Genomic DNA, 14,382 nt, shown 5'->3' on the forward strand with positions numbered 1-14,382 from the left:
AAGTTACTGGTATCCCAATAAGTGGAGAGGAATAAGAAAAAAAAAACCAGTAAGAAGCCTTATCTATATCATGCTTTTAATACGCAAATAAAGACAAATAGGAATCTACTAGGAATAAAAGGAAATCTCAGGGAATGTCTGTTGCCCTTGAAAACCTAACCCTAAAACAATTTAGAATTATGCTTTTAAAAAAATGACCCTTTAACTCCGAGACCCACACACAAAGGTAGATGCTTCACGGAGGTCAAAGACAGATTTAAAAGGTCTTACATCTACCAAAATATTCATAGCATGACTTTTTGTTGTGGCAAAGAGCTTGGACCCATGGAGATACCCACTGAGTGGGAAATAGCTCAACAAAATGTAGTGAAGGAATATAATGGAATATTAGTACAGCATCTGAAATGACAAATATAAAGAATTCAGAGAAGCATGAGAAGATGTATCAACTGATGCAGAGTGAAGTTAAACAGAGCCAAGACAACAATATACACAGTGTCTCTAACAACAGAAATGGAAAGAACAGCAATACTGTAATCAAAATCACCAAATGAGATGAAAAGGAGGGGGAAATTCGATAAGAGGGGAAGGGGGAGGGGGACAAAGAGAGAGAGAGAGAGAGAGCGAGCAAAGGAGTTAAAATACCATTTCATTATTAGAAAAGGCTAGCTTACCACTTGACAACAACAGTAGCTTATGGAGACAGCACAAAGTCTGTTATACAGTGAATATAGCCACAGATTTCTTTTCATCTATTTCCAAGTTGTTCATGTGTGACCACTAAAATAACTCAAAAAGTCTGAAGTGTGATCCAAATGCATGGGGCTTTTATTTATGAAGAAAGTTCTTACCACTTCGAGAGTTGCTGATAATTAATAAAAAAGTGCTATTGTGGAGGTGAAATATATGGGTGATAATCTTCACATAAGTTAATAACTGTGTTAACATTAAAAAAATCAGCATTTTCCTCAAACTTTTACAGTGGTAAAATGGAAAGGTGCAGGGATGATTTAAATAAGATGGGAGAATAATTAAGAAAGCATAGTTCTAGTTCTAGTTCTAGTCATATATAAATAAGCCAATCTTAGATTTGTTTTGGACATTTCTACGTAGATATCTTCCAACCTGTACCTCAAACACAACAAACTCCCAAGGAAGTTTCTACCAAATATATGGCTTCTCTTCCTCTTAACTTCTGTATTTATAATATTGGTACCCAAAACTTTCTAGTAAGCTAGGCTAGAAATCTTGGTGTCATAGATGGCTACTCCTCCTTACATACTTATTTAGTTACCAAGTCCTAATCCCTCTTCCAAATCTCTTTAATCTCTCTCCTCCACTGTTAATGCACTAACTCAGGCTTTTGTTGCTTCTTGTCTTAATCACTGCAATATCTTCCCAACAGATCTCCCTACTTATAATCTTCTCCCCATCAAAAATATCTTAAACACTGCTACACTTTCCTAAATCACAGTTCTAAGAATGTTACTCTCTGGTTCAAAACCTTCCAAAGCTTCCCAGTTGCCCAAATACAGTCCCAGCTCATTAGCCAGTCACTTAAGGTTCTCTCTCTACAGTCTGGAAGGCCCAATCCACCTTTACTGAAATGACCTTCCAAAACTTCTCCCTTCACAATCTCTCTTCACCAGAAGTCAAGGACTCCTCTTCACACTTACCTTTTATTTGTGCTGCTCAGAAGGAGCCCCAAAATATCTATCTTTTGAAATCTTTCAAGGGCTAAATCAAATGCTGCCTCCTCAATGAAGCTGCCTGTGATTCTGCCCCATCTCCCCAAGTTTGGAAGCAATTTCTTTCTCCTTTATCTCATCCCTAGCATTTTGCCTGTTTCTTCTCTATAAACAACAGAGACAAGATCCGGTCCACTGACTCAAGAGCAGAGGTTCTTAACTTAGGGCCTGTGGCCTTTTTTTTTTAATTTTGGTAACTGCATTTCATATAATTGATTTCCTTTTGTAGTTATATGTTTTATGAATTTAAAAATATTATTTTTGATAAGCAATCCATATACTTCACCAGACTGCCAAAGAGAGGTCAATAACACAAAAAGTACCATGCTGCCTCATTATATGAACTGAGGCTATAAGAAGAGGTCGAATTTGGACAGATAAAAATGAGAAGGTATTTGAGAAAGAGGAGAGTTTAGGGTATATTTAGGGGAGCTGTCCAGCTTGGCTAGTTGTAGCAGAGACCGTGTGGAGTGGTGCCCTGATGGACTACGCAGGGGCTCAGGGGACAGAGTGCTTGAATAGGCCACTAAAGTGTTTAGATTGCTTACACAATGGGAAATCTTTGAGGGTTCTTAAAGAAGAGTATTATGAGTAGTACTGTATTTTAGGAAGATTATTCTGATAGACTTATACAGAATACTTGTTAACCCTCTAATTTAACAGTCCTGATGAAAGGTAATGAGAGCTAAATAGTGGCAATAGTTTAAAAAACAGAGAACAGAATATTCAGTCAATATTTTTTAAAATGTCTAAGTAGTAGAAAAAAGGAAAATATTAATAACACCTAGATAAATCCAAGATATGTATAAATTTTCATTTATTTAAAAAGAGATTTATTTTGCTTCTGATATACCTAAATCTAGAGCAATGCGAATTGGTAATTCTCATGGAAATGTCCTCAGGAGAAAAGTATCGAGTAAAAGCAATACATACACACATATGTATATGTGCGTACATATATACATGTATGTATGCCTAAATTGAGTCACATTCAGCATATTTTAATGGGAGTTACTGTACAATTTCAAACAAATAAATTTTCACACATTGTTCTAGATTTAGTCCCATTAAAACTATGAACTATAGTTCATAGTTCAACTATGACAACTAACCTTTTCAGGGGATGTATTTCATACATTTGATAAGGTGTTTATTGTTTATGCATTATGTGTCAACAAGAAATAATATAATATAGAAATGTAAAAGATGAGCTCTCTACTAGGGTGGGGCTATGATGATCAGTTTTAGGTTTCATAGACTAGAAAACATGGAAGCCATTCTGGACAATATGGTCACTTTCACTCTTCAGTGTGCTCGTCTTTATACTCACTTTGTTTTACTAGAGTCTTTGTGAGCAGAAGATGATGAACAGAGTTTGGATTCTTTCTCCAGTTTGATTTTCTTGCTGTCAAGGTCTCTTTCTGCTTCTCCCTATGAGGGAATTAAGAGAAACTTTCACATCACAGACTTAAACATACAAGTAAAACAACGTAAGAAAAATGCCCAGTACAGGTAAAGTATGAGAACCTTGGGCCTGACAATTCAGATTTTGTTTTTCTTTTTAAAATATCAGTACATGCACTAAAAAATAAAAAAACCTCTCAGCATGCCATAATATTATTAATTCTTTCTCAGGCTTTCAAATGAAGGACTTAAGGTGACTGTGATTATTTAACTACTGTGAGGGAATAAAGATTTTAAGCACATAAAAAGCAACTATGTATACAATTAGAAGCTCTTTTCAAATTACTTTGATCTGTTTCTTCAAATGGATCACTTGGTCCAAGAGCTCATCAAAACTTTGTTAACCTTCTTTGTTACTCCTTTAATATCTGAAAGTAATGATATTAAATTTGAAAAAAGTTCTACAATTTTACTAACTCATATTCCTTTCACTTTCTTGGAATGAGCTTTGGTAATTCCATGCAAAGGAAATGTCTAGACAATACCACTAGCCCCTGTCCCCATGCCTGGCCCCTATCGATTCCCTCATACCAGCTCTGCAATGCTAAGTTTACTTCATGTAAACGTCTTTACGTGACTGAGCAGTGGAATCCATAGCACAACCCCGGCTCTTCCAACTATAATTTCCTCAGGTGAGGTAAACTTAGGGTAGCATCAAGTCAGCCTTCCTTAAAAACTTGAAATTCTCTCTCAAAAGTCAAGATGAAAAAGAAAATAACCCACTTTTCAAATTATCAGGTTAAGAGGAATATTCCAGGTCACATGACCAATATGACTAGATTTTTCCTCCAGTCCCCACTAACTCTCAAAAATTCCCTCAAAAGTAACCAGGTATCAGATGGAGGCCAATCCCAGATGAATGCAGAGAGAGAGCTCCCAAACCTTTGTAAAAGTCTTATGGGATATCATTGGAAAAAACATTTACACAAACACAGAGGTTGGCCATGGTGAGAAAGGGCATCACTTCATCAGAGACCATAATATAAAAGAGAATGAGACGATATCAAGGGATTTGGGAATCTAATTATCTTGGGGGCTGAAAGGGTAGAGGTAAAGATGACATGATTTGGTAACTGATTGGCTCTGCGGGATGATGGACAGTCAAGTTTTACAAAAGGATTAGGAACACGAGATTTTAGAAGGGTGAAAGTATCTTCAAAAAACGTGGGGAAATTTGGGAGGTATGTGAGTTTTGGCAAAAAGATAATGAATTTTGCTTTGGATGTGTTTAATTTGAGATGTCTCTAGGACATCAAATTTGAAATGTTCAATTAATAATTAATAATGGGGGTTGAATTTCTGGGGAATAAGCAAAGAGCTAATAATCATACCCACAAGAACTGATGAGAACATTGAGGAATATATAGAGTATAGAGTTAGGGGCCTAGGATCATAGTTCTGGAGCTGATAGGACCCTCAAAGGCCATACAATCCTATACCTTCATTTTACAGATGAGGAAACTCAGAGAAATGACTTGCCCAGAAGTGGCAGAGTCAGGATTTTAAGCGCCTGATGCTACTTCTCTTTTCCCTAGCATTGTCGTAGGTCTCCATTCACTTGAAGGAAGCACGACCCAAATTTTGTTCACTTGAAGGAAGCATGACCCAAATACAATGTCCAATATTCCAAGCTCACACAGGCTGATTGAAATCTGATCTCCTGGCCTTCCTCCAAAGAGGCTCCATTACTACTTTATCCTCATTCAATGTATTTTCACACATTGTATCATTGTAAGGTGTTGTAAAAAAAAAAAGAATGCACACGCAGTTGTTCCCTTTCTCTAGTAGGAAAACCAAGAGAAAACCCATAGAGAAGACAATAGCTCCAAAGAAAGGGTAGTCAGTAGTTATCAGTAGGTTTCAAAGGCCAAGAAGGATTAGGATGAAGAAAATGTTTTTAAACATGGCAAATGCGATAACTTGATTTTTGAGAGAGCAATTTCAGTTGGGTAAAGAGACTAGAAGTAGGACTGAAAAAGGTCTGACTTGGCTGAAGTGAGAGGAGAAGAAGTAAAGTCACTGAGAATGGGCAGCTTTGCAAGGAGTTTGGCTGAGAAATGGAAGAGAAATATGGAACAGTGGTTTGAGGAGATGGTAGGATTACTAAGAATTTTTAAGGACAAAGGAAAATGGGACATATTTTTAAGTCACAGGGAAAGAACCTACAGATGTAGAGATGAAGATTTGACTAGAAGAATGAATGTGGGGGGCAATGTGCTGTAGAAGAGGGCTTCTTATGACACCTTCAGTGCTTCTTAAACTGTGGGTGGCCACTCTATATGAGTGCTACTAGAAACGCTACTAGATGAGATCAAGGATTTATACAGAGAGGTTGGCCATGATGAGAAAGGCCATCACTTCATCAAAGACTAAACAAAAGAGAATAAGGTATAACATTAAGAGATTTGTTAATACAGAGAGTTATCTTGGGGCAGAAGGCAGGGTCACAGAGTCAAAGGGTTGAGGAGAAAACAGGTTTGGAATATCTACTTAAGGAAGTGGCACAGAAAATCAGGTGCACTGAGGGTCCAGGTAAGTTTAGATAACATGAATTTGTAGTGAACCCATTCAGAATGGTTGTATGTTTTTTCCAATTCTGTTTAGCAGCTTCTGTTTCAGTTAGAAGTGGAAAAGTCAGATGGTGGGAGTGATCCAAGGATAATTTGGAAAGATGTAGTAAGACAAAGCATCAAGGATAAGGGACTAATATTGGATCAGTATTAATCCATTATGCCGACCTACTTCTTTGGTGGTAAAATACAGGTAAAGTGTTCTAGATGTCACAGCTGAAGACCTGCTCAGAGCCATTATGACAGTAATATTTCTATAAACACATCAATGATAATAGTTCTGATAATCATAAGGTCCCTTGGCAAACAAGATTACTCACACTTCAACTGCTCTCAGCACTCCTTCATAGGCTGCTGAGCCAAGTTAACAGTGAAAAGATTAAAAAAAAAAGCATGTTGCCTATTTAAAACTATAAAAGGGTGAGGAGTGATGGTGGAAACAAAGTTCAAAATACAACCAAAAGTTCTGCATTTATAGTCTTCATTGAAAAAAAAATTCAACCTTTATGCAAAGGACATACGAAAACGAACACCAAAAAGAAATGCTACTAGGAAGCAGCTGCACTGAACTGTCTGTCCACATTGAGAAATGATGAAATGACAATAAATGAAGAAACAAGGTTAACTAGGTACAAGAATGAAGAAGATTTTGACAGAAGTAAGAAAAGTGAACAGAACATACAGCATCTTTGGGGTTGGATCAAGCAAGTTTTGTGTAGGACTGCAAAAAACAAGATTTGGTATCTTGAAATAATTACTACTTCCCCCCTCCCCAAGTCATTCCTCAAAAAGTTCTTGGTAATACTAATATAGAGAGACTACTATTGTTATCTAATTTTCTTGACGTTTAAAAATCCATGCCTTTACAAGCTCTCTAGGAGAAGAAATTATGGCATTAAGGTGATCTTGGATCCCAAAATATGGTTCTAGAAATTCAACTAAATCAGTAGTTCAAGTCAAAGTTGGAAGGTACATTGTTATAATGATAAACCCTTGAATGGGTGCCAATGAGGATCACTAAGAGGAGTAGACCATTACTTTTCCAAGGAAGTATGGAAGAAACATCAAGCCAGGCAAAGAACAATTCCATAACCAAATATGGCATGAAATATCTGTATTATATTCATTAATATCTCCCTTAAATTGGCTTGGGTTAAGGGGGAGGGGGTACATACATAATTGCCCTCGAGCAGCGATTCTCAAAGTGTAGTTCACAGATCCTTCCATGTCCCTGAGATCAAAAATATCTTCTTTGTTTTTTTGGAGGGGGGTGGGTTGGAAGGGGGAAGGCAGGGCAATTGAGGTTAAGTGACTTGCCCAAGGTCACACAGCTAGTAATTGTGTCAAGTGTCTGAAGCTGGATTTGAACTTAGGTCCTCCTGACTCCATGGCCATGGCTCTACTCACTGTACCACCTAACTGCCCTGGTTAAAAACTATTTTCAAAATAATACTAGAATTCTATTTGACTTTTCCCACTCTTCTCTCATGACTGTACACTGGAGTTTTCCAGAGACTACATGACCTGTGAATTAGAGATTTAACTACAAACATGAACACTGACTTAATATCTTGTCTGTAAAATTCTACTTTTGCCTTACAACGGGACAAATCTATAGATGTGGCTGCACTTGTTCTTTTGCTTGTATATCGAGTATAAGCATTAATTATCCATCCAAGATGATCTTCCTTTATGTGAATGCTTGGCAACAGACACTAGCAGTGCGGAAATATTCATTATACTGAATAACGTTTTTGAATATCATGGTTTATTTGTGCAGACATTTGTATTGATGGTACAAAGGAAATAGTGGGTAAAATTGCTGGAGTTTTCACATGAATCAAGCATATCGTAGCACCAAAATGTAGCAAAAGTCATCAGATTCTTCACCACTGCATTTTTAACAGTAAAAAAAAAAAAAGCCAACTTTAAAGTGTCCTTGATGAAGCAATAAAAATTATTCATTTTATTAAATCTCAACCCTTGCCTACACTTCTTTCCTAATATTCTGTAGGATGAAGTAATGAAGTAGGGGGAAGAGAGTACTTATCCAGGGCAGAAGACCCTGACCAAGAGTTCTCCTGCGTTCCTTTGGGTTTGACCTGGTAGTTATAGCTATCAGTCCCTCTGCTTCTTCAATTATCTATCACTGCTGCATAGGCTGGTCTTCTTGGTCTTGGTGACTTTGATTTTCAACTTTGACCTTCTTGACCTTGGGGCTTCCTTAGGTCACCCTTCTCTCAGCCTTGTTCAAAGCCTTCTCTTGTGCCTTCAAGGAAAGTGAATGGCTTTCCTGGTCCCATCTCAAGCTGACATTTTCATCATGGTGACTAAGAAGTGGCCCTAGCCACAAGGAAGGTAGCAACTAGATCAGATGGGCATGTGGACGTGGACAACAACTTGAAAAAACTACATATACAGAAGTGAGCTTTGGATGTGAAGCTGGACACCAAGTCCTACTACTAGAAGAATCACATCAAAAGGAAAAGTACCAGGATACCCTCAGGAAGGTCAGGCACAAGATCTGCCACAGCAAGAGTGAGGAGATCAACCCTGTGAAGCTAAGTCACCTGGTCCAGACCAATGTTCAGTAAGCACAGCTGTAAGCCTGGCAATCCCTCCAAATCGTCATGGCAGCCTGAGGAGCCTGTGCTTCAAAAAAGCGTGGCCTCGTCCTGCCCATCCCCCTGCTCTGAGCCCTGCCCAGCTGAGTCCCAAACATATTTGTGTCTCCTTCCCTCCCCCTGTCCCCTGGCCCCAAGCAAAGCAGTCACAAGGCTGAGCTATGGGTTGAATGAGGAACTTTTTCATTGGGCACTATTTTTACCTGAAAGAATGACAAACGATGGGTATTCAGACTTTTGTATATGGCAGATGAATTTGTCACTTCCAGGAAAACAAGTGATGGTTATTTGCTGATGGTGAAAAAAATTAAGCCTTTCACATGAAAATAAGAATTTTGGTGAACTTGTATCCTCACCATGATGAGCTTGACAGCTTCCCAAGACTTAAAGACTTTTCTGATGAGATCACTGATGCTATCAATGAATTTGATTTCTTTTATATCGAACAAAGAAATGTGTCAATATTTGAAAGATCTACATAAATCGGCAAACAAATATCTTCCAAATGACCAATGCATAATGTTATAAAATTACACACAGGTAAAAGATCCATTCAAAGTGCAAAACTCATCAACGGATGTTAATGTAACAGATAATGGAAAGCTCATTAATATGGTTTCAGATTCTATACTACATCTAATAACCATTAAGAAACATGCCTCATGTTTTGATCTAATGTCAGAGAAGAATCACTTATCTGAAAAGGCTTTAAAATACTCCTCTTTTCCAATTACACGTCAATGTGAGGCTGGGTTTTCTTGGTGAATGTCAAAAAACAATAAAAAGCAGCAGATGGAGTGAAGAAGCAGATAGAAGAATCTAACTGTATTCTATTTAGACAAACATCAAAGGGATTTGTAAAAATGTAAAACATTGACATTGCTTACTAATTCTTTTTTTGGGGGAGGAGTTATTTTTCATAAATAATTATCAGTTTTAATTTCTAACATGGTAAATGCTGATTGATATAACTTACATAAGTTAAAGCTCTTTGGTGTCCTCAATAATTATAATATAAAGAGATCTTAAGACTAAAATATTTTAAGAAGAGTTAACCTGTTCCGCTTCAAAATTCTGCAAACGGGGAAAAGGAGGAGGGCTGCTCTACTGACTGATAAGTATCTCTTATACATCTAGGTGACTCTCCAGGTATCTTCTCCCTAGTCATGCTGCCATGGTGGTGTACATGTACACTCTGGACCTTCTCCCTTCCTAATACTTCCATTTCTTGATCAAGTATCAGCTGAATGCTGCCAATGCCATGAGAAAAGGAAAGTCAGTGTACCCCATGGCTCTGCTCACATTCCGATCACAACTAAAATACCCCTTTCCTTATCACAATTTCCCTAAATGTGTTATCCTCACTCACTGGAATGTAAATTACTTGAGGATGACATTTTTGTCATTGTCATTGTCACAGCCTGCACACTTAAGACAGTCTTCAATATATGTCAAGTTATGATGCTTTTTCATTCATGAGATAGACAGAACCACCGTCCTTGGTTTAGAAGTTACAAAGTTTCATTTTTCTACAACAGCAAACAACCACCATAGACTCACCTAGTGGTGTTATGTACATCTTGTCATCAAAAATCTGTTCTCATTCATCAGGCCTGGGTGCAAATACTTAGAGTCCTTCTCCCCTATCTTCTTACACCTTACTCCCCTCCATATACCTCATAGTCCAGTGACCCTGGCCTCCTTATTCCTTGTGCAACCACTCTATGCTAGCTGTCTCTCATGCCTGGAATTCTCTCTATCCAAATCATCTCCATCTCTAATTTCCTTCAAGTATCAACTAAAATCTCAACTTCTGGGAAGAAGTGTTTCCTGATTCCCCTTAATGCCTTCTGTAAGAGATTCTCTCCAATTTATTCTGTACATCTTATTTATACATAGTTGTCTGTATGTTTTATCCCCCTCAGACTCGGAAGCTCCTTGAGAGAAAAGACTGTTTTTACCTCTTCCTGTTCTCAATGAGGACTCAATAAATGCTCGTTAACTCAAACTCGTAGCATGGGGATGAATAAACAGAGAAAAAGAATTAAAAGAGAGGGAGAAATATGACACTATCATAATGAATCCTTTCACAAGTTTGGCACATTAGACTGGATGGGTTTATTTTGTTTAGTTTTTAAAGATGGAAATACTGTGGTATAGTGAAAAAAGTCAGGACATGGGCACAAACCATTCCTCAGGCACCACCTAGCTGTATAGCCAAGGGAAAGTCACTTCTACCTGTCTCATGAACTTTCATGGTGTCATTTACTGCATCATTGTGCACATCCTCTCTACTGAACGTGCATGTCTCTTAAGGGTCTGTCCTAGATACATTTCTTATTTCTATATATTTTCTCTAGATGATCTCTTCAGTTTTTGTGGATTTGAGCGTGATTTCTATGCAGATAAATCCCTACTAATCTATAGATGCTACCTATATAGCTGTCCTGAATTCGAAATTTGTACCCACAACTCCATGTGTCCTTAACAAAACCATCATCATCTTCTCCCTCTTCCTGACTTCTTTATTTTTGTAAAGGGTTCTACTTTCCCTTCATGCTCCTAACAACCATGGAGTCTTCTGCCTCAGTCTCAATGCCTTCATATCCAATCACTTGGCATATCCTATTGATTCAGTGTCCACAATATGTCTCAACAATGACATGGACACCCCCAGTCTAGGTCCATGGATCAATGAAATAACTTCCTACTTGGTCTCCTTTGCACAATTCTCTACTCTCTCCATACAGCTGACAAATGGATATCCTCAAGTGTATGTCTTGAGATAAATGCCAAGCTCCATTGTTGGGTGTTTAAAGTCTGTAACAGATGCACTCAACTTCCTTTCTAATCTTACTGAACCAACTCCCCTTTAAACAAACTGTGTTGCAGGAAAACTGGTCTGTGTGCTTTTCCTCACAAGTGATATTGCTTCCTGCCTCCATGACCACTGTTATGTTTTCCCCCACAACTGGAATATACCATCCTTTTTCCTCAGCCTCTTAGAATAATACTGAGCTGTCCTTTTGCCGTGCCCTAAGTATGGCAAACTCAAGACCCAATTACAAAATATTTGCAAAATAAATGAAAATAAAATATAATGTTAATTTGTGGTTTTCTAAGGCAATAGGCTGCCCAAAGGAATCTGGTTTCTATCTGAGTTAGACACCACTGCCCTAAATTTGGTAGTACCCCCACCCCATGTTATTATTTTCTATGAATATTAAGGCAAGTTGTTTTCTCTCACTCTCTGTCAACTCTTTGAGGTCAGGGACTGCTTTGTTTTTCTAAGTGTATCCCTATTACTCAAGAGTGCCCAGGATGTCATAAAAATTTAATTAATATGTTAAAGGAATGGGTTTTCCTTCCTAAAGCCAAGTATCTGAATCTCTCATTATATTTTCTAGCAGACACAGGTGGAGTATGTTTTTATATGTGGGTATGTGCATATATGCATATGTATTATGTATGTATGCATGTGTACATGTGCATGTGCGTGTGCATGTGCGTGCACGCGCTTCTGTGTGTGTGTGTGTGTGTGTGTGTGTGTGTGTGTGTCCCACTCCCTACCACCAGAGTTTGTGTGGGCTTAATTTCTTAACTTGAACAACTTGATCTCTCTGATAAAACTCATTTCACAGGCAGCTTAAACGAGATGGCCTGTGAGGACACTTCCAGTTCTAGACCTATGTTTTTAAGAACAGCTCCATAATCTAATAAACTGTATCTAAGTGACTGCCTAAAATGATATCTTCTAATTGGTTAGTAAATGACTATTTCACCTTTTTCTACCAAACAAGAATAATGAAGAGCTGCTACTGAGGCAAGAATATAGGATACTTGGCAGTCTCAAGCCAAAGCTGGAAAATACACTTGTCTCTCACCAATATAAGCCACTAGAAGCTAGAGAAATTGACATATTATACAGTGGTACATTATAAACAAAGGGAAATTCTCAGATATTCTGGATGTGATATGACAAAGGTAAGAATAAAGCTGAGAGTAAACAAAGGAAAAACAAAAATTACCTGGACAAATTATGGTTGAGTAAATTTTTTCCTTACCTTTCTCTTTGTGGTCAATTTGTTTGGTTTCTCTGTGTTTCTATTCTCTGACTCCTGCTTATTCCCAGTTGGGAGTTGCTTGTGTTCCATTTTCTTTGGCTGGCACCCCTTCCCAGGTGTCTTGGGGACATGAGAAAGGAAGGCAAGGTCAATCTTCACCACCAGACTTTGGAGGAAAGAGGTATCCCTGAGTGACTTGGTGTCTCTGAAAGGCAATAGGACCTTACTCCCAACAAGTTCTTCTTGAACAATCAAAGATGCTTTACATCCACTACTCCTGCTGCCACTGCCATGGGTGGCAGCCTGGTTCTGAATCTGGGGACTGTCAGGGAAATGGTCCAGTTTCTGATCATCCATATTGTTCTTTGTGGGTTCAGGGTCCGAGGGTGTTTTCACAGGCACTGGGTGAGAATTTTTGTGCTTCTTCTTTTCACAGGGCACTGACACAGATTTTAACTTTTCTTGTCTATCTCCGGAAGATCGAGGCCTCCCTTTCGTTTTGACTTTGGGCTTATCTTTGGAAGACTGGTCTTTTGACCCATGTGGAGGGACTGGCTCACTTTCGACCCTCAAGTTATCCTGAAAATCTTCCTGGACCGAAGCTTTTATAGGCTTTTTGGGTTGTTTTGAACCAACTGTCTGCCAATGCGGGGGTCCATCTGGGCCTTGTTGTGTAACAGACTTTGGATAGTTTCTCTTGCCAGGATGGGGAATTTCAGGAGTAGTCCTGGGGGCTTTACTGGAATTAGAGGGGTGGGGCTCATTGGAGATAGAATGCTCATGACCACTGGTGTTACTGCTGCCTTGTCCCTGGATGTCCTGGGGTTGGTGCTGGGGCCCTGTTTCATTGAGGTTCTCTGCTGATACAGGTGGCTGAGTGACTTTGGTAAGCCAGTTGTCCAGCTGCCATTTATTTGCTGTGGGCGGGTCAGGCTAAAGGGGAAAAAAGAGTAAAGTATCAAGTTATCATCTTGGGCAATGATTTCCATGAAAAGAGTCAAACTTTCATTTGTTCCAGAGTTTATTTGTCTATGTCTGGATCATAGAAGCCCCATTTATTTATTTCCCTTTTAATCTACCCAAGATATCTGCAAGTCCTTTTGTTTGTTCGTTTTCTGGCGGGGCAATTGGGGTTAAGTGACTTGCCCAAGGTCACATAGCTAGTAAGTGTGTCAAGTGTCTAAGGCTGGATTTGAACTCAGGTTCTCCTGACTCCATGACCAGTGCTCTAATCACTGCACCACCTAGCTGCCCCAACAATTACAATTTTTTAAACTCAGAACTGAAAGAAAAAATAAGATGAACATTTTTACATACAAAAGACAAATGAAAAAAGACCAAGTATAAAAGCTGTAAATGGGAATATAACTTGCATTTCTTTTCTGAACATATGGTAAGTATTCTATCTCCTCATTCAGTTAATCTGGGCACTTTATATTTTTGTAAATATGAATCCACTTCATCTAGATTGCCACTCTTTATCCCTCTTCAGGCTTCACAGTACTTTCTCTATCATGGCACAGGGATCTTTTCACCTTAGAAGCTCACTCTATCCCTGGAGGTACTCTCCTCCCTGAGGCCTCACCTTCTGATTGTCTGGAATACACATATATACATACACTAGTTTCCAAACCAACTAGGTTGAGGAGATGATCTCTCTCTACTGATTACTGAATGGAACTAGAAAGTACTTCAAATATCTCTCAGCTGTACAGGGCTCCTTTAAAAAAACTGACCAGGTACTGGGTCATAAAGACCTCAATAAAGAATATAGGAAAGCAGCAATAAAAACATTATTTGCAAATCATAAGACAATAAAAAATATATTTGATAATGGACCTCAAAGAAAGAATCTCAGAGTAATTAGTGGTTATATAATACTAAAGAAAAATTCTGATCAAAGGTCAAAGAA

At 38.4% G+C, this 14,382-nt stretch overlaps 1 protein-coding gene across 2 annotated transcripts in view; it reads right to left on the reverse strand.

Moving 5' to 3' along the window:
• AFF1 (AF4/FMR2 family member 1) overlaps positions 1-14,382 on the reverse strand; it is a 135,798-nt gene that overhangs the window by 23,343 nt on the left and 98,073 nt on the right. For both annotated transcript variants that reach the window (XM_036762792.1, XM_036762791.1), the window contains exons 11-12: positions 12,471-13,403; positions 3,079-3,179 (exon numbers count right to left, since the gene is read on the reverse strand). In XM_036762792.1, the coding sequence (XP_036618687.1) occupies positions 3,079-3,179; positions 12,471-13,403 (1,034 nt within the window). The remainder of the gene's footprint in view (positions 1-3,078; positions 3,180-12,470; positions 13,404-14,382) is intronic.

This window comes from Trichosurus vulpecula, chromosome 6 (genome assembly GCF_011100635.1).
Source record: "Trichosurus vulpecula isolate mTriVul1 chromosome 6, mTriVul1.pri, whole genome shotgun sequence".
NCBI lineage: Eukaryota > Metazoa > Chordata > Mammalia > Diprotodontia > Phalangeridae > Trichosurus > Trichosurus vulpecula.